The sequence below is a fragment of the Callorhinus ursinus genome, unplaced genomic scaffold (genome assembly GCF_003265705.2).
Source record: "Callorhinus ursinus isolate GAN/ISIS: 27379988/994484 unplaced genomic scaffold, GSC_fseal_2.0 scaffold7, whole genome shotgun sequence".
In the NCBI taxonomy this organism is placed as follows: Eukaryota; Metazoa; Chordata; class Mammalia; order Carnivora; family Otariidae; genus Callorhinus; species Callorhinus ursinus.
This window is the reverse complement of record NW_027397069.1, coordinates 48062023-48081441: the sequence shown is the minus strand read 5'-3', so window position 1 is coordinate 48081441 and position 19419 is coordinate 48062023. Positions and strand designations below refer to the sequence as shown.

General features: G+C 36.4%; 1 protein-coding gene across 10 annotated transcripts in view; it reads right to left on the bottom strand.

Annotated features, from left to right (window-relative positions):
• The window catches only part of DGKH (diacylglycerol kinase eta), a 176820-nt gene that overhangs the window by 25313 nt on the left and 132088 nt on the right, over nucleotides 1–19419 (bottom strand). For all 10 annotated transcript variants that reach the window (XR_012378791.1, XM_073894495.1, XM_025874825.2 and 7 more), the window contains 8 exons: nucleotides 18066–18165; nucleotides 16267–16540; nucleotides 15349–15471; nucleotides 10613–10744; nucleotides 5221–5338; nucleotides 4074–4184; nucleotides 3839–3935; nucleotides 1476–1583 (listed from right to left, as the gene is read on the bottom strand). Coding sequence is in view for 9 of the 10 variants with exons in the window: in XM_073894495.1 (XP_073750596.1) it covers nucleotides 1476–1583; nucleotides 3839–3935; nucleotides 4074–4184; nucleotides 5221–5338; nucleotides 10613–10744; nucleotides 15349–15471; nucleotides 16267–16540; nucleotides 18066–18165 (1063 nt within the window). In the remaining variant the exon portion in view is untranslated. The remainder of the gene's footprint in view (nucleotides 1–1475; nucleotides 1584–3838; nucleotides 3936–4073; nucleotides 4185–5220; nucleotides 5339–10612; nucleotides 10745–15348; nucleotides 15472–16266; nucleotides 16541–18065; nucleotides 18166–19419) is intronic.

Below are 19419 nucleotides of genomic sequence, written 5' to 3'. Positions count from 1 at the left end.
GGAATATTATGCAGCCATCAAAAGGAATGAGATCTTGCCATTTGCAACGACGTGGATGGAACTGGAGGGTGTTATGCTGAGTGAAATAAGTCAATCAGAGAAAGACATGTATCATATGACCTCACTGATATGAGGAATTCTTAATCTCAGGAAACAAACTGAGTGTTACTGGAGTGGTTGGGGGTGGGAGGGATGGGGTGGCTGGGTGATAGACATTGGGGAGGGTATGTGCTACGGTGAGCGCTGTGAATTGTGCAAGACTGTTGAATCACAGACCTGTACCTCTGAAACAAATAATGCAATATATGTTAAGAAAAAAGAAAAAGATAGCAGGAGGGGAAGAATAGTAAGTCAGAGGGGGAGACGAACCATGAGAGACAATGGACTCTGAAAAACAAACTGAGGGTTCTAGAGGGGAGGGGAGTGGGGGGATGGGTTAGCCTGGTGATGGGTAGTAAAGAGGGCACGTACTGCATGGAGCACTGGGTGTTATACACAAACAATGAATCGTGGAACACTACATCACAAACTAATGATGTAATGTATGGTGATTAACATAACAATAAAAAATTTTAAAAAATTGTGCTTGTTAATAATGAACATGAAATTCTGAGAACACTACCTGATTACCTAGTAGGTGCTGTTAGCTTTGTTTATCTCACTGATTTCTTCCCTTTAAAATATTTAAGAGTAGTTACAGGCTGACAAAAAATTAACAGCTAATATAAGCTTTATAGTTCATTAAGATTGGAATATATTCATATAATGAAAATTACAAATATATTCCAATTTATTTTATACTGTAATCTCTGTCTGCCCATTCAAAAGCCCTGAAAAAATGGGTCAGTGGGAACTCCTATAAGCCTCAAATAAAAGGGGCTATCATTCCTCACATGTGATTCTTCAAAGACTATAATAATCCTTTTTTTATTGTTATGTATATCTTAATAATTGTTCCTTCTCTTTCATTTTATTATTTTTAAAACATTTATTACATTTGCTAGGTTGTGTTTTTTTTCAGACTTTCCTGTCTAAACATAGCTCTAAATTTCAAAGGCCAAATGAGCCCTCTTAACATTCCTAAAGATAAAAATAATAATGATGGACACATAAATTTAGAAAGTTAAAAGTACAGAAGGCATTCTGGTAAGCAGGATAAGGTCCCCCTTCCCACCTCCACAGAGTCCACGTCCTAATCTGCTGAGGTTGTGAATGTTACTTTACATGGCAAAACAGACTTTGCACATGTCATTACTAGAAGGAGCTTGAGAAGGGGAGATTATCCTGGATGATGCAGTGGGCCCAGGGTAACCACAAAAGTCACTGAAAGTGGAAGAGAAGGGCAGTTGGGGTGATCAGAATGATGCGATGGGAGATTCTGCCTGCCTTTGTTGGCTTTGGAGATGGAGGGAAGGGCCATGGGCCAAGGAATGTGGGCAGTCCCTAGCATCTGGAAGGTGCAAGAAGATACTTACATCATCCTCTTTAGTTCCGCCCCAAAAGTTAGTGCCTCCCGCATAGCTGGGAATGTTCAACACTGCTATTCCTTGCAGACTGGGGAGAGGAATATACTGCCCATCACACTGTAAGGTAAAAAGCTTAGAGGTTAGACAAAAAGAGCAAAACTGCTAGTTGGGAAGCCACTCGAATACCCAAGACAAAGGATGATGGTGTGAAGTGTATTGGTAATGTTTGCTTCTCCTGTAAATACATTCCTACACGTTACCTTTCTCTCTCTTTTTTTTAATTAAAAAAATTTAAAGTGTATATTCCTATGGCAGAAGTTGTAACAGAACACCGACTCAAAATAATGTTTTACCTCTTCTTTCTGTCAAAATCAGGCAGTACTTTTCTGGAGTTTTTTTCAGATCACTTACGATATTCTCACTTGCATTATGGTCACCTTTGTGCTTATGTCCAGTGTTTTTTGGAAGCAGGTTCAGTGAGGGCTTCTGGGTCCCAACCACCTCATCTAGCACCTTTCTCAACTCCTGGTACCCTGCGCCTGCTCTGTAACTACCTGGTGGCTGGCCAGACTCAAAGCTGAGTTTCTCAAGCAGTCAGAACCAAAACCAAGGAAAGAAACACCATGCATGCCGGGAAGTATCTTAAACTCTGTGTCTTCTAATTAATCACTTAAATGAAAATTAAAATTACCACTTAAGTACGGAAAAATTTTCCTCTGGCTGGTGAGTAAATTATACATGACAGGTAAGCAAATTCTTACTGAATTGAAGGTTTAATCCTTCATTTTAAAAGAGGAGAGCTTGCAGATGTCATACTTACAATAGATGCTATGGTTTCATTAATTCTTACAATAAAAAGTAATTAACATAACTTTATAAAACTTGCATTTTAATGCCCCATCGAAATGATCTCCGAACTTCAGAACAAATGAAAATCCAGTTTCAATCCATTTTTCAACCATTTTAAATAACTAAGAATATCTTCTACTTGATTGTACTCCTTCACGCATTTTTTACATTTTCTTTTTCCTAAAAATACATTCAAAGGTTTATACTCTATCCCAGCACCTAGGGCCATTCCTGGCACACAGCTAATGCTCAATGTGTATTTATTAAAGTGAACAAACATTAAGTATTGAGTAGAATAATAAACTTTTTCTGAATCCAATAAATTGAACAGGTATCTTTGTGTGCTTTAGAACAAGCTGTTTAAATCATATAACTAACTTAAAGGAAATGAAAGAAATGCCAGTAACATCCATCTTAATTTCATAGCGATGATAGATCAAACCAGCTGATCATGTGCTTGTGCTCTATAAGGGAAGGTATAGTGAGTTTATCTTTACTAGGACATTGAGTTGATAATGAATGAGCCAGGCACTTCCGTAGTCCGCATTCCAGTGTAAAGATAACACCTAAAAAATTAATGCTCCTGTTTAATTTAATGAGCTGTAGACAAGATTTGCACACTTTTCTGTACCTAGGCTACACCTTAACTAAAAATATCTGGTTATAAAAAGATACAAGATAGGAAAGACATGTGTATCAGCATCACCTATGAATCCTGGACCAACAGTGAAAGAAAATAAAATTCACAGAAGTTAATAGACTTTTCAGAGCCATGTCCCCAATCTTCTTTTCCCTGTTAGTGAAGGAGAGTAAATAACTTGCTGTCCTTAATTTCCTCTTTAAATTAGTAAAACATACTAAAAAATTTAAATGCTCAAAATCTCTTTTTATTTTACTATTGTTAGAATTAGAACAAATGCACATTTAAATTAAAAGAGTCTTTATACTATGAATGTTTTTTCAGGGATTTGTGAAATGTCAGGCATTATAGAATTGGGCCAGAATTTGTAAACTTAAATGAAAAAATCTGTGGGCATTCGTTAGAAATGGTCTCCTATAGGGGCGCCTGGGTGTTAAGCGTCTGCCTTCAGCTCAGGTCATGGTCCCAGTGTCCTGTGATTGAGCCCCACATCAGGCTCCCTGCTCCACAGGAAGCCTGCTTCTCCCTCTCCCACTCCCCCTGCTTGTGTTCCCTCTCACGCTCTCTCTCTCTGTCAATTAAATAAATAAAAACTTAAAAAAAAAAAAGAAATGCTCCCCTATAAATGTCCTCATCATAGCCCCACCTTCTCACGGAGCACCATGACTCCACAGAACCACCCACATTTCAGGAGCTAATGATAATGATAATTAAGTGTGTCATTCATATCCAGTGTCTATACCTCCTTTAGTATGAAGTTGATAATCACCTCCATTGAGTGTTTAAACACTTGAAGAGGCATGTAGGCCAAATTAGCTCTGCAAATATAATTATTTTTCTAAGTAAGATAATCTGAACTATCTTTACTTCAAGATAAACTTACCTCAAGTTGAACCCTCTGTTCTAAATTCTTATACGATCTCTGTAATAACTCCCGGGTTCCAAGGACTCCATACCACATCAAGTTTTTAGTTCGGCTCCTGAAATAAATATTGGCAGACAATTTAATAGCTATTATTGATTTACTCTTTAAAGGCAGAGCGAGCAAAAGAGCTAATAAATGAAATTAAAGTGAAATTACCTTCATGTAATAACATTACTACTATTACCAAAATTACCTGCATTTTTCAGGGTGCTCCTCTCTCTTGTTATTAAATTCTAATGAAATTTTTGCATCTAATCCAATCCCAAAGTAATTGTTCATGACACATTTTTCTGAATATCCATCTCTGTGATAATAAGGAAACGTACATAAAAGTCAACTTCAGATTCATAACAATTATAATTTGCACACAAAATAGCACTTAAAAGCATTTAAGCTTCCATGCCTTATAGATGAGAGTAAAACTTAGCAGGAATTATCTCCTAGTCATAGGTCATGTGCACAAGCCCAGAACATATATGTCATTTTTGGTACATATGATATAAAGGGATAGTGAACAAGGCAAAGCAGAGACAGAGTCATGGTAATGCTTTTCTATTAATTGTAATAAAACCTTAGTTCTGCTTCCTGTGTAAGACCCTCACCAAACACACAAATGGGAGGGCCTTGCAGTCAGGTGCCAATGCTCTTTTTTTGATCACTAGAAATTTTTCTCCACTTGTACTCTTATCAATGGACAAATATTTACTGAGCAGTAAAATGACTAGGTCCAGTCCATCTTCTGGGTGCTTTGGAAAGTACAAAGAAGTTTAAAATATGGTACTGTCTTTGAGGAGTGTCATTAGAGAAATGAGGTATAACAAAAGCAAAATTTAATATGAAAGTAAAAGCTCATATTGAACTGCCAAAAAAAAACCCCTGTAGTTTTAAGAAGGGAAGAGATCAATGTGGGCCAGAAGCTTCTTGAAATAAATCAACCTAGAAGCTGGATGGGGAAAGATGAGAGATTTGGCAACACTGAGAAGAAAGGAGGAAAAAGGAATAGAAAAAAAAATGGTTATGAAGGTGCCGATGAATACAATATTCTAGGGGAAAGTGAATACAGCTGTGCCTCATTTTGCCATAGGGTTGTGATCCTACACATGGGTCCTGTCCAGCCCATGAGACAATCGGCCGGACAGGACCTACCTCAGGAAGAGATCATGAAAACAAATGTGTTTCAAATGCATCAATGTACTCATCATTATCAACTTTTGGAATTTTCTAATGAGCCTCTTTGTATGGGGAGCCAAATTTCTTGTAATGCATTGACAATGTTACCATCAGTATAAAGGAGAAACAAGAAAAGCCAAAACAAGATATTTACAAAAATATTTTCTTACACTGAATCTGGATCTGGGTCAATAAATGGCGTTGCACCAAAAGGATCAATATTTGCTAGTAACATTTTGTTGATTATAGAACTCCCAGCAATCGAGGCAGCTAATCCTGCTCTTAAACCTGGCCAGAAAAATAAAGACATACAAGATCACATGTTAAGTAAAAAGACAGAGAAAGAGCCAGTGCATTGTTTTCAGGCCTAATCTCAGACACCTTGCCCCAAAGCATGGTTTTCAGTGTCTGCTCTTCTCATTAGTCAAAACTAAGAACTATGACATTGGTAATTACAAGATTTTTGAGGCTTCTTAGGATCTACACGTTGTCATAAAAATGCAGCAGATGAAGACCCAAATAAGAGTTTCTTTGTGACAGTTCCTCACTTACCATTCTAGTGATTCTATAACTTCAACAAATAAATATTACTTCCTTTGTTACAGTAAATAAGATGGTAGTCTATAAGGAATTTACGATAAAGGCTGAATTACCAAGAATGTCACAGAGTTACCACTTCCATATTCTCAAAGCATAGATAATAATATTCAATTAAAAATATTAACAGAGGGGCGCCTGGGTGGCTCAGTCGGTTAAGCATCTGCCTTCGGCTCAGGTCATGACCCCAGGGTCCTGGGATTGAGCCCTGCATTGGGGTCCCCACTCAGCAGGGAGGCGAGTCTATTTGTTCTTCTCCCTCTCTCTCTCTGCCCCTCCCCTGCTCATGCTCTCTCTCTCTTTCCAATAAATAAATAAAATCTTTGGGGAAAAAAATTAACGGACATACACAAAACTCAGTGTTAGTGTCAAGAGTACAAAAATATTAAACACAGGTATTTATGAATTTAAGAAAAATACAGCATTTATCTTACCTCCAAATATGTAAAACTTCAAGTTTATTTCAACAACTAGTTAGTTTTCTACAAGGTAATTATGATGTTCAAAGCTAATTAATTTTATGATCTACATAACTAATTGTTGATGCTAGAAGCATTAAACTCTGAAAAGAAGACAAAGTAATAGGGGCCTAAGAGAACAAACAAAAAGGAAAGAAGAGGGAGGAAAAATATGTCATGGAATACAGAAACACTGGGATATTAGAAGAAAAAGTCCTTGAGCAAACATTCTTTTCCTCAGCTGTGTACTCGTCTTAGAAGATTATTATTCCTTATTTTAGCTACAAAGTTGAACTGATTATCAAATAATCAAGATGAATTTTATTCTCTCATTTAATTTCATAGTTTTGAACGGGCTATAGCATACTTAGTTATGCCAGTTTCTTTTATCTCTAAATAAGTGAATAAATGAACAAAACAACCATTCTGGTGAGGAAAATAAGAACAGTTTGGAGATGTGAAGAGTCAAACTCCAGCTGCCCCAAAGAAAAGTATATTTTCTTTTTTTAAAAAAAAGCTTTTATTTTTCATTTATTTTAGGAGAGAGAGCAAGAACAAGCACTGGGGGGTGGGGCAGAGGGAGAGAGATTTTCCGCACTAAGCGTGGAGCTGAAACCAGGAGTGGGAGACCTAACTCACTATGTTGCCCAGGCGCCCCTAATAGTATAATATTTTAAGGTTAGCCATATTCACAGCTTTAGCCCAGAAAGGTCATCCCACGGTTCCAGGTTTAAATAGAGATATAACCTCTAGACAAGGAGGCCTTTCCAGAATCAAACATGTTCTGCATTTATCTTTTTTTATTTTAATGTTTCATTGAGATATAATTCACATACCATAAAATTCACCTTTTAAGTAAGTGTATGATTCAGCCGTTTGTATTATATACACAAAGTTGTGTAATGATCAGTACCACCTAATTTAGAATATATTTTTTAAAGATTTATTTATTTGAGGGAGAGAGCGCACGCACACATGCGAACAAGCAGGGGGAGGGGCAGAGGGAGAAGGAAAAGCAGACTACCCACTGAGCAGGGAGCCCGATGCAAGGCTTGATCTCAGGACCCTGGGATCATGACCTGAGCCAAAGGCAGACGCTTAACCTACTGAGCCACCCAGGCATCCCTAGAACATTTTTTTATTACCCTCAAAGAAACCCCATACCTGTTGGTAGTCATTTTCCTTTCCCTCCACTCCCTACATCCCCAGACCCTGGAAACCACTAACCTACTTTCTTTCCCTGTGGATTTGACTATTCTGAACATATTGTACAAATGTAATCACATAATGTGTGGCTTTTTGTGTCAAGCTTCTTTCACTTGGCATAACATGTTAGGAGGTAAGCATGTTGTGGTATTTACCAGTGCTTTGTTCTTTTTAAAGGCTGAATAATAGTCCACTGTATGGATACTGCACATTTTGTTTCTCCATCAACTGATGATTACTTGAGTTGTTTCTTCTATTTGGCCATTATGAATAATGTTGCTCTAAAACGATCATGTGCAAGGTTTTGTGTAGACATATATTTTTAATTCTCATGGGTCTATAACAAGGAGTTGTTTTCTGGGTTATATGTTAACTCTGTGTTTAATTCTTTGAGGAACTGCCAAACTGTTTTTCCAAATGGCTGTACCATTTCATATTCTAACCAGCAATGTATAGAAGTTCCAATTTTTCAATGCCCTTGCCAATATTTGTTATTATCTGTCCTTTTTGATCATAGCCATCCCAGTAAGGTAAAATGGTATCTCATTGTGGTTTTGATTTGCATTACCCTGATGACTAATAATAGTGAGCATCTTTTCATGTGCATATTGGCCATTTGTGTATCTTTTTGGAAGTGTCTACTCAGATCCTTCGCCTATTTTTAAATTGAGGTATTTGTCTTTTCATTGTTGAATTTTAAGAGTTCTTTATATATTCTGAGTACTAGTCCCTTATCAGGTATGCCATTTACAACTATTTTCTCCTGTCCTATAGATTGTCTCCTTCCTTCCTTCCCTCTTTCTTTCCTTCCTTCCTTCCATCCACTCATTTGTTCTTTTTGATTTATGAGAGAAAATAGTTTTTGTTTTTTGTTTTGTTTTGTTTTTAGACAGAGCATGCAGTGGGGAGGGGCAGAGGGAGAGGGAGAGAAGAGAGAATCCATGTTGGGCATGGAGCCCGATGCAGGGCTCAATCTCACAACACTGAGATCATGACCTAAGCTAAAATCGAGAGTTGGACACTTAACCGATTGAGCCACCCAGGCACCCCGAGAGAACAAAGTCTTATGGAAAGCCACAACCACCCAGAATTTGCAAAAACTAAAAGTAAATGTACCATTTTGATGATGGCAGGTTATCAGTTGATCAGACCAACTACCCCTCCTCACAATGAGGGCAAATAGAAAAGCTGAGCAAAATGTAAAATGAATTCATTTGAAGATCCTAAAGAGGTAGACCAATGATGGCTTACCAGCTAACCATTAGAAAAGGAAAATGACTTAGTCAGGTGAGCCCAGGACTTAGGCATAGATTATTTTTGTTTTATTTTGTTTTTGGTTTTGTTTTGTTTTTACTTTTTATTTTATTGTGAACACGTAACATGAGATCTATCCTCTTAACAAATTTTTAAGTATACAAGGCAGTATTGTTAACTATAGGTACAATGTTGTACACAGCAGATCTCTAGAACTTATTCACCTTCCTTAACTGAAACTTTATGCATGCTGGCCTGTTCTTTGTAGGAAGTTTTGTTATAGGTCTAGTTGGATTTTCTATTCTTTTATTTTTTTTAAGATTATCTATTTATTTGACAAAGAGACAGAGAGAGAGAGCACAAGCAGGGGGAGTGGGAGAGGGAGAAACAAGCTCCCCGCTGAGCAGGGAGCCCGAAGCGGGGCTCGATCCCAGGACCCTGGGATCATGATGTGAGCCAAAGGCAGCTGCCCAACCAACTGAGCCACCCAGGCGCCCTGGATTTTCTATTCTTGAATCAGTTTTGGTAGTTTGCACGTCTCCAGGAGTTGGTCCATTTCAACGACGTTATCTAATTTGCTGGCACATAATATTTGATAATTTTCCCTTATAATCCTTTCTATTTCTGTAAGGTTGTTAGTGATGTCTCTCCTCTATCATTCCTGATTTCAGTAGTTCAAATCTTCTCTTTTTATTTCCTTGGTCTCTCTAGCAAAGGCTTATCAATTTGTTAAGCTGATCACAGAATCAACTTTTGGTTTCATTGATTTTCTGTATTGATTTCTATTCTCTATGTCATTTATTTCCACACCAAACTGTATTATTTCTTTCCTGCTCATTGCTTTGGGTATGTTTGTTCTTCCTTTTCCAGTTTATTAAGGTGGAGAATTAGATTTTGAGATCTTTCTACCTTTTAATATAGGCATTTACAGCTATAAATTTCACTCTAAGCACTTCTTTAGCTGTATCAAGTAAGTTCTGGTGTGGTGTATTTTTGTTTTCCTTCATATCAAAGTATTTAAAAATTTTTCTTCTGATTTTTTTTCTTTGACCCACATATGTCCATGTATTTGTACATTTCCAAAATTTCCTTCTGTTATGGATTTCTAAATTCATTCCACTGTGGTAAAAAATCGTCCTTTGTATAATTTCAATCCTTTTAAATTTACTGAGAATTGTTTGATGGCCTAATATACGATCCATCCTGGAAAACGTTCCATGAGCATTAGACAAGAATGTATATTCTGCTGTTATTAGGTGGAGTGTTCTGTAGGACACCTGTTAGGTCTGCTTGTTTTATACGTTTTTCAAATCTTCTATTTCCTTGTTGATTTTTGTTTAGTTGTTCTATCCACTATCGAAAGTGCGATAATAAAATCTCCAACTATTATTATTGAATTGTGATTCACCTTGTAGGACAGACTGATTTTCAGGGTGTAATTTGGGATCCAATCGACTCTGGAATAAATCTGGAGCATTTTCACTAAGTCAAACAACTGGTACTTAAGGAGACATCAGAGGCATCTGTATTTTCCTCCTCCCCGGCTGCACACGTTCTTTGCTTTCCACTAGTACTAACCCAATCCCAAGGTCAATTCATCTCATCAGAGCTGGAATAGCAGTCTCAGATGTTCTGAAAGGAAGCAATGTTACTAGTCTAAAAATGACAGAGAGACTTGTGGCTTACAACAAAGAGGAAAGCTGTGGAGATACCTAAGAGGTAGTGGAATATAGGATCAGATTTACCCTGGGTGCTTAATAAATGCAGATTCCTGCGCTGCATTCTAGTATAACTCAATTAAAATTTCTCAGGGCAGGGCCCCAAAACATGTATTTTAGTACTTCATAGACAATTCTTACACACACACACACACACACACACACACACAAGTCTAAGATCTGGAGTCTGGTTGATAAGAGTGACAAGAACATTCTCCTCAAGGGACATTCATCTCTAAGAACACATTTCTGTAGTGCATGGAAATGAGTACTTAATACATTTTCACAGAAATACTTAAAAATACGCCATGTTTCAGAATCTATACTACCTGGGCAGATTATTCTGGTGTTGAGCACAGGGAGGTTTTCTTTGCTGGCTGCCACAGCTGGACCAGAGCCAGAGTCAGTTTGGGAACGACTTGCCCGGCCATCTGGAGACCGAGGTGCAGGTGCAGTTTTAACTGTTGGCAAAAGGTCCCGATTATAAAAAAAAAAAAAACAAAGGTAATAATAAAGTTATAAGAATAAGAAAGCCCTGATAAATGCAGGACATAAAATAATTCAATGCACGTTTAAATCAATTAGCAGAACTGAAAATATTACATTGTGTTTACCTATTCTTCTACCATTGTTTTCACTTCTTTGAGATTCGGCCACAGGTAGATGTCCTGATAGCTCATTTCAAACAGATGGAGATTAGTAGAAAATACAGGCCTACCATAATTAAAGGTCAGTAATACTCATAATTTGAATGTGGCCAACCCATATTTAAAGATAAAAAGAAATTTTGAAGACTGATGATTTTTGAAAATGCTACATATGTGTTATAATGTATACTATCAGTGTAATCCTTTTGTCATAAACGTTGGGTGAATAATCAAATTTAATTAATGTAATCCCAGAGCTAAGATGTGAAACATGAGTTAACATTGTCTTCCATACAGGAAAGGAAAAATGGTATTTTTTTTCAAATGAAACCAATGTATGTTTTCCTGCACTTCTCAACTAACTACATATTCAAAACAAAATTTTGCCCAAAACAGGTCTATCATATTCTTTCAAATGTTCAATACATTTAAAAAATTATTCCAAAACAGAATTACTCCTAAAGTCAACAAAAAAAGAGATTTAATTCTGTCTAAACTAGGGCAATTTAATGGAGAACAAATAGTATCTTTAACTAATTTAGGAGCTATTGGCAGGTGTTTAAAAAAAACAGTATTCCTCAAACTCAATTTAAAAATACTCAAAAATTTAATTATCTTTACTCTCCCTAAGACTAATTACAAACTAACCATATCAATCTTACACTCTCTTTTTCTTCAAAAACAGTCCAGTTGCACTAAAGAAAAGTAGCAGACAGACACTTTTTTTTGGACAGATGCGAGACCTGGAGCTAATTTCTAATAAAAACAACCTTTTGATATTCGTCTCTGATAAAAACCAGAGAGCATCTTAGTGACTAAGATTGATGTAACATTGCAGGTAACTAAATTAATGTTTCATGGTTCTTCTTAAACATAACATCTCATTGATCATATTAATATACTGTATTGTACATCTCAGGCATATGAATCATTGCATAATTTAATAATACAATGAATGCTCTTCAAAAAGTAATGATTATTTAATACAGAAATACTTCCATTACTACTGATTCCCACTAAATTGGATTACTAGTTAGAAAATAAGATCAAATATTGCAACATTAAGGTATCCAATGTTGCAATATGTGTAAGTTTATGTCTATTTCAATATCAATATTTATAGCTGCATAACTTTATTTTTTAGTTTTCTTTGCAGACTACAATGGAAGTGTTCAGTTCATGAGAATATAGTAAGATGTGATGGTAGCCGGTTGGAAAATCATTAGCAATGAGCGCTGGAAAGCCAATCCTCCAAAGAAACCATGCCTTATCTTAAGGGAAATGATCAAGCAGCATACTTTAAGAATGCCATTGTCAGCCCTGCTTAAGTCAGCATTATTAATGGATGAAGACATACAAGTCCTGCTAATTAAACTCTAGATGAAGTAAGTTTGAGATGATACAATCAAGCTTCAAAAGATTTTGACAGGGTGTGTGTGTGTGTGTGTGTGTGTGTGTGTGTGTGTGTGTGTGTGTGTGTGTGTGGTGAGAGACAGGAGGGAGGCTGTGCTCTGGGTGGAGGCTTCGGCTGCCTAAACTTTCAGGGTCACCGAGCAGGCAGAATTGAAGTTAGAGCTGCAGCAGGACTTCCCAACGGTGACTTCTCATCAAAATGGGGAAGAAAAGAAGGAAGGTCAATTAGGTTGGGAGAAGGAAACCCAAAAAGTCTATGGCCTGAAATCTGGGCCCTGAGTGTCTGGCACTCAGTCGTGGTTGCATGAATGGTGCCTATGAGTGTTGTCAACGTGTGGAGGAGGGCACATTAAAGGCCGGGAGAGCAGTGTGCGCAGCAGTCCAAGCAAGAGGGATCTATTCTTACATCTGGAAATCTGGAATGTTTGTCTTTTGCTGGGAAGGGTACAGATTTGGGCATGGATACGATATGGGACAGAGCATTGGAAAAGCTGAAGGCTCCACACCCAATGTGGGGCTCAAACTCATGACCCTGAGGATCAAGAGTCTCATGCTCTACTGACTGAGCCAGCCAGATGCCCTGAAAAGAAATATTTGAAATTGTAAAGTTCTGGAGAATCTAGGATACAAAGTCACCATAGAGCGATAAGGAAATATGATAATAATCATACAAAGAACCAAAACTAATCAGCCTGACCAAAAGTCACTGTGTTCTTTCCCTGGTCTTTTCGCCCAGTCAGAAGGCATAGTCTCCGCTTTCTCAAGCTCACCTGGCAAGAGCAAGAGAGGGAACACAAGCAGAGGGAGCGGGAGAGGGAGAAGCAGGCTTCCCACTGAGCAGGGAGCCTGATGCGGGGCTCGATCCCAGGACCCAGGAACCATGACCTGAGCCGAAGACAGACGCTTAACTACTGAGTCACCCAGGCGCCCCGTAAAAACATTTTTTTAAATAAAAAAAAAAAAGATTTTGACAGGATGCAATGATAGATCCAAATCGAAAAGATAAAAGTTCATAGGGATGAGCATGTACTGCTCTAATTAGGTTCTAATTAGGTTTAAAAAAAATCACTTGCACAAAAATAGGAGGAGACCAGGTTTATAGAGTATTACAATATAATACTTCATGCCAAGAAAAAATCTTGGGTAGTCCTTAGAACATAAAAAAATGTCCAGAATGAGTAGTGTATGGCTATCAGTGTGATATTATACTACAGAAATATCAGGGGGATTGTGTTCAAAATGGGGCATCATATTGACCAATTGAGTGCAACCAGAAAAACTAAAAGTTTGAAATCGAGTTAAAAATTGGTAAAATAATTGAGGAGATAATGTGGAAAAGAAGATATAAGGTGTGGGAAGAGGCCATGAGGCCATGAAAGCTGTTTTCAGTATCATTTAAGGGCCACTACATGGTGGAGTTATCTTCAATACTGTGAAGAAATATATATGAACTTCCTTTTAAGCGACCCATAAAGCACCACACCAAAAGTCGGCAGTTGTTCCTGTTACCATTATCATACATAAAACTTTATTAATTAGTGTGCCCATGGGTATAAATTTAAGGAAGAAAATATAAAGCTGAATATAAAGAAAAACTTTCTAACAATTAAAAGCTGATCTTAAGAATGGGATGTATTGAAAGTGAGTGGTGGGGCGCCTGGCTGGCTCAGTATGCAGAGCTTGCGACTCTTGGTCCTGGGTTCGTGAGTTCAAGCTCCACGTTGGATGTAGAGATTACTTAAAAACATAAAATAAAATATCTAAAACGAACCGAAAAAAGAAAGTGAGTGGTCCAAAGGCTCAATGGCCATCTGTCAAGAGGGTTCTAAAGTATGCCTGTATTGGATTATATGCTGCAACAGGGATCTTTAAGGTCTATAGGGTGCAAGGTTGTAGAGTTGAGTTGTGTGCTGGAATACGTACATTTCAAATCTAAAAGGGCTACGGGTGTAGAATATGTATGCATTGGTTGTATGTCAGACATGCGAAGCCTATAAGGTCTACTTTCAAAGTTTCTGAGAGTTTTACATTCAAGTAAGGAGCATTCTTTCGAAGCTGATGTAATTAGCAGCCAAAGCAGTGGAAGGAGTAGCACTGGTAATAGAATGACAGAATTTTCTAGGCACTCCCCATATATCAACGTCTCCAACCCTCACAGCTAGCAGGCACATCATTATCCCCATGTTACAAATGAGGAAACTGCCAAGAAATTAAGCAATGTGCCCAAGTGTATATGTCATGAAAGTAAAGCAGAAACTTAACGATTGCAGTTCTGAGTTAATAGTGTTGACTTTTCATTAGTACCATGCAATTATTTTCATATTATCTTCTCAGACTCATTAATACTTTAATTTCTGCTTCGCTTTATTCTAGTAAATGAATAATTATTCCCTTATACAATCTGAAATATTAAAAGTATAAATTCATCTTCAAACTTAAAAAGTAGAGGAATAATTACTTTTCTTCAAGTGATTACATATTAATTTCCTGGCAAATATGATTTCAGTAGAGATAGGGGTGTAACTACATGTCCAGTGATTTTGAAGATTAATTTAGCAATAAGAATTAGCAAACCGTCCAGGCTGATCAATGGAATTCAGGGGACTGCTCAATTATTTAAATGGCAAGATTTGTGCATATGTGACATGCAGATTTCACATAATTCTCAAAGGCATCTATGGGCTAAAGACAGGTTAAAATCTGCCGATTTAGGTGTTTCTTCCCTTTTTCCTCAGGAAAATTAAGATATTTAGCCATGTTTGGTTCCATAATCCTTAGTTTATTATGATAATCTCCAAACTATATGACAAAAAGTGATGTGGGAATACTTGACAATCATCTAAATGTTACCTTTATTATTTTAGTATTCATAAATATCTAATCTTTAACTTCTGAAAAGCCTTGTTAAAAATAAAAATACAAAGTTTATTTCAAACTGATAAGCCTTTTGAAAACTAAAAGCAGAATTGTATTCTATTTAATTCCAAAATAATTAGTTTTCTTACCAGTTAATGACTCTTTTGCATCATCGTCTTTAGATTCTTCTTTAGATTCATCTGTTTCTGTACTATCATTATCGAATGACTGGTTAACTGGTTCACAGGGATGAACACTCTGGTCGTCCATAACTTTAAGTAGTAAGTAGAGAAATATGTTTGGACAAGTAAAAATAAAATCCATAAATATTAATATATGTGTAAAAAGAAAAATGAAACATAAAGCAAAAGAAATTCCATATTCACAAATAAATAGTAACTGGTAATAAGTTTGGGGGTAATATCTATAAGTACTAGAGATTATAAAACTAAATATTTAAAATTGTAAAAATCATATTTTTATTAGAAGAAAAAATAAAAGAATTCGAGAATGAAATACAAGTCCAACTACAAGTTACAACCTATAAAGTGTTTTCAAATATTAATTTTTTATGTTAAAGTTAACTTTAGTCCACTCCTAAAATTTTAAGAGAAGTATATACATTATATTCATACAAAAAATTAAAATACAGGCAGAACCTTTATAGACTCTTTAAAAAGCAACATAAACATTTAGGAAATGAATTTAAGGAAGTATTTTCAAAGTAGTTTACAGGTTTGATTTTCTTTAAGAACTCAACAGATTCCAATTAGGTAAAAGATATTTAAAATTTTATAATTGTAACTTAAAGTAATTTTCAATGTTTCCAGTGTATTTTTATCTTTGAGATGGATCATTAATATGCTGATCCTCACGTTAGTATCATACGCAGATCCTACTAAAACAACAAATAAGACTTAGTACAAATTTCATTCTAATGGCCTTATCTTCTGTCCTGCCTGAAAATTTTTTGTGTGTGTACAGTCTGACCAATATTAAAATGCCACTGTGCTTACAAGATAGGACTGCGGCTAACTTCTTCAAAAGCTAACTTTGCTCATGTGTACCTTTGCCGGCTTCTTCAATGACTTGTCTCACTGCTTTCTTTAAACTGTTTGCCCGCAACATTATTTCCTTTGGTTTGACAGCTTTCTGGGAGGGAGGTTTTGCAGGGTTATCCACGAGCTGTTCTTTGCTTTCACACAAGGATTCTTCACTGGAAGATTCCACGGTATCTTCTTCTACAATGAGAGAGTGGATGCCTGGGAGAACGGGGGCAGCCTGGGAATCCGTGTGCAGAGCTTGAAGCAGTTGTTCAAGCTTTTCATTTAGGACTGAACACTAAGAAAACAAAAATACAGCAATGAATCTCCATTGGATGGAAATGGAAAAGGACAATTTGAGTGAATCACTTCTGATTTTGTAGGAAAAGATGCCTATATTAATATTTACCAATTAATTGGCTATCCATTGTAAATTATACTTTAGACAGCTTATAGACTAAATAATTTATCATTTTTGTGAAAGAGCACAATTATGTAAATTTTTATGTGTCCTTCCAGAATACTCCAACTCTACCATCTTTATATAATTATTTTTCCTTAAAAGAAAATCTCTATCATCTTTACATAGGTATTTTTCCTTAAAAGAAAAGAACAAACACTTCACTTCAAAGTGACACGTTCCACAAAAAACTTATGCAAAACTTATACAAAATATTGTGTAAGCTTTTTTTTTTTCTAAAGTAATCGACGTATGGTACTGTTTTGAGCATCATAAACTGAAGGTCTGGGTTAGTCTTGGTAAGCTCTCCTTCAAAGCTTTGGTTGTGAAAGGGGTGAATGGTGTCTACGGGATTACTGGCTCAAAAAAAGAGCAAAAAGGAAAATGCACAAGGATAAAGAAGAAAAAGAAGATGCAGAAAGAAAAACATGCACTCTGCCCTTGTTTCTGTCAGCTTTTCTCGAATGACTAAGGGCAAAGAAACATGGAGGGCTGAAGCTATTGCTAAGACTGCCCTAATGCATCTTTTATCAACACAGATTCCCGTCCTTCCCTCCTCCATTTATTTGTCCTTGATGTCATGCTAAGACGAGACTACAGCAGAAATAGTTAAGAGAAAAAAATATGGCTAGAGGTCTTCTGTCTTCGGAAGTGCTCCACAGAAGAGAAAAATAAGAAAAAAGAGGCTGAAAACATCAAATGTCTGTTTATTTCTATTTCCTTTTCCTTTCACTCAATTAAACCACCAACCACAGCATAAATCTGGAGGAGATCATTCCTTTGCAAGCCCAAGAAAGCCAAACCTTTTGTAGGAATGCCCTGTCATGAACAAATGAAAGCAAAGAGAATAGCTTTTAAGGTTCTTACTTTAGCCTCAGAAAGTTCATAAAGGGGAAAAAAATCTATAAAGAAAAAGGCAAAACAAGAAACAGAACCCTGAAAGGGGCCAAGGACCATAATGCCTGGGGAACCCAAAGAACCAGGAGAGGAGGGAGCCTGATGACCAGTTTGCCTGGAAATGGAAAGCCATTCCTCTCCCCACTGGAACACCAGCCGCCCAGCCTTTTCCCCCACGTGACCCTGCTGCTGAGCATTTCTCCTTGGAGATGTCAATCTGTGGGAAAAGGGAGTTGATATAAAATTCAGGTTGTCGAATGGTCTTCAGCAATGCAGTTTTCCTACATATTCCAGGGTAACTGTAAAATAGAATATATTTTAATCCCTTATATCTGATTCCAAAGTAGTTTTTCTCTTGATTTAAGATGTTTTGGCAAGAAAGTCACTTAATCAATTTAGCTGTGAAACAGTACAATGTTAAGGTTGTCAGTAAAAAACTTGCATGCCCCGAAGGTGACCCCCTTACTTTACTGGCCACGGCGTCGGCTGCAACGGCGTTTTCCAACGTTTTTTCATAGGCCTTCTCTACTTTGGCAACAAAGTCCTTTACAGTTTCACAGAGTATCCTTGGAGGAAAAGAAATTGTGCAATTCAGTAAACCCCGTAGACTGGGTTGGTTTGATTTACAAACATATTTAAAAACAAGCACAATTAGGTAAACTCTCAAAGCATAGGGACCATTTGTATATAAAACCCATACTTCTACGTGCTGTGTAACACGTACTAGAAGTTCCAGACATTCTGAATTACAAATGGAAATGCACACGAATAAACTTTGCTCTGTGTAAATTAACTGATCGTCATTTTAAGGTCATAACAAGCCTTTCTCAAATATTTAAATTAAATTCTTGAGAAGAGTATTTGTAGATCTCATAAAAAAAATAAGCATTATGTTCAGTTAGCCAACATATAGTACATCATTAGTTTTTGATGTAGTGTTCAACAATTTATTAGTTGCGTATAACATCCAGTGCTCTGATAAAAAAAATTTAAAAAATTTAAAAACCACACAAGATATCACTAAAAAAATAAGCATTATCTCCAGCACCTTACATATTTTCATAACAGAACTTGCAATGTTAAAAAAAAAAGGATAAATTTGTCACTTAATGTTGTCACTGTCACTCTACTATTCATGATCCAGGTATCCTGAAAGTATATTGTTCCTGAAGAGGAAAGAGATTGTGTAAACAACCTGCCACTTGAATTGAGTTATATTCTCCATAAATCCATTCATTTTTTTCCTTAAGGTAACCAGTACAGTCATATGCAAGACTAACTTAATTTAGATCTTGTTAGTGTCAACAATATATGGTTTACTTGTTTGTTGCTTTTAATTACATTTGGTTTCTTTGCAATAGAAATAGATCAAAAGAAAAAATAATCTGAAACCCTAACACTAACTAAAATCTATCTTTCAAAAGTCTTTGGGAGTGGTGCTGGATTACAAACAACCCAACAGAATGGTATGTGACCAGTTTTTTGCAGCAAGGGCTAACAGTGATTCTGAAAACAAAATCAGATGATATTAAAATAATAGTATTTCTCTTTTTATGGATACAGACTGAGAAATTTGAAGGAAAAAAACCCAGGTTCCAGCAATTATTTTTTTCTATTAAACTCACAATTTTCTGTTATGTGAGTGACATAATGATTATATTTCCAGATATTCAAATATTATGACATCAAGCCATTCAATAGATACAGCACACACACACACACTCCAAACCTTCACATTTATCAACTAAAAAATGAATTATTCCTAAGAATTTTTGTTTGTTGTTTTTTGGTAACCATTTCTAGATTTTTACTTGGACAAA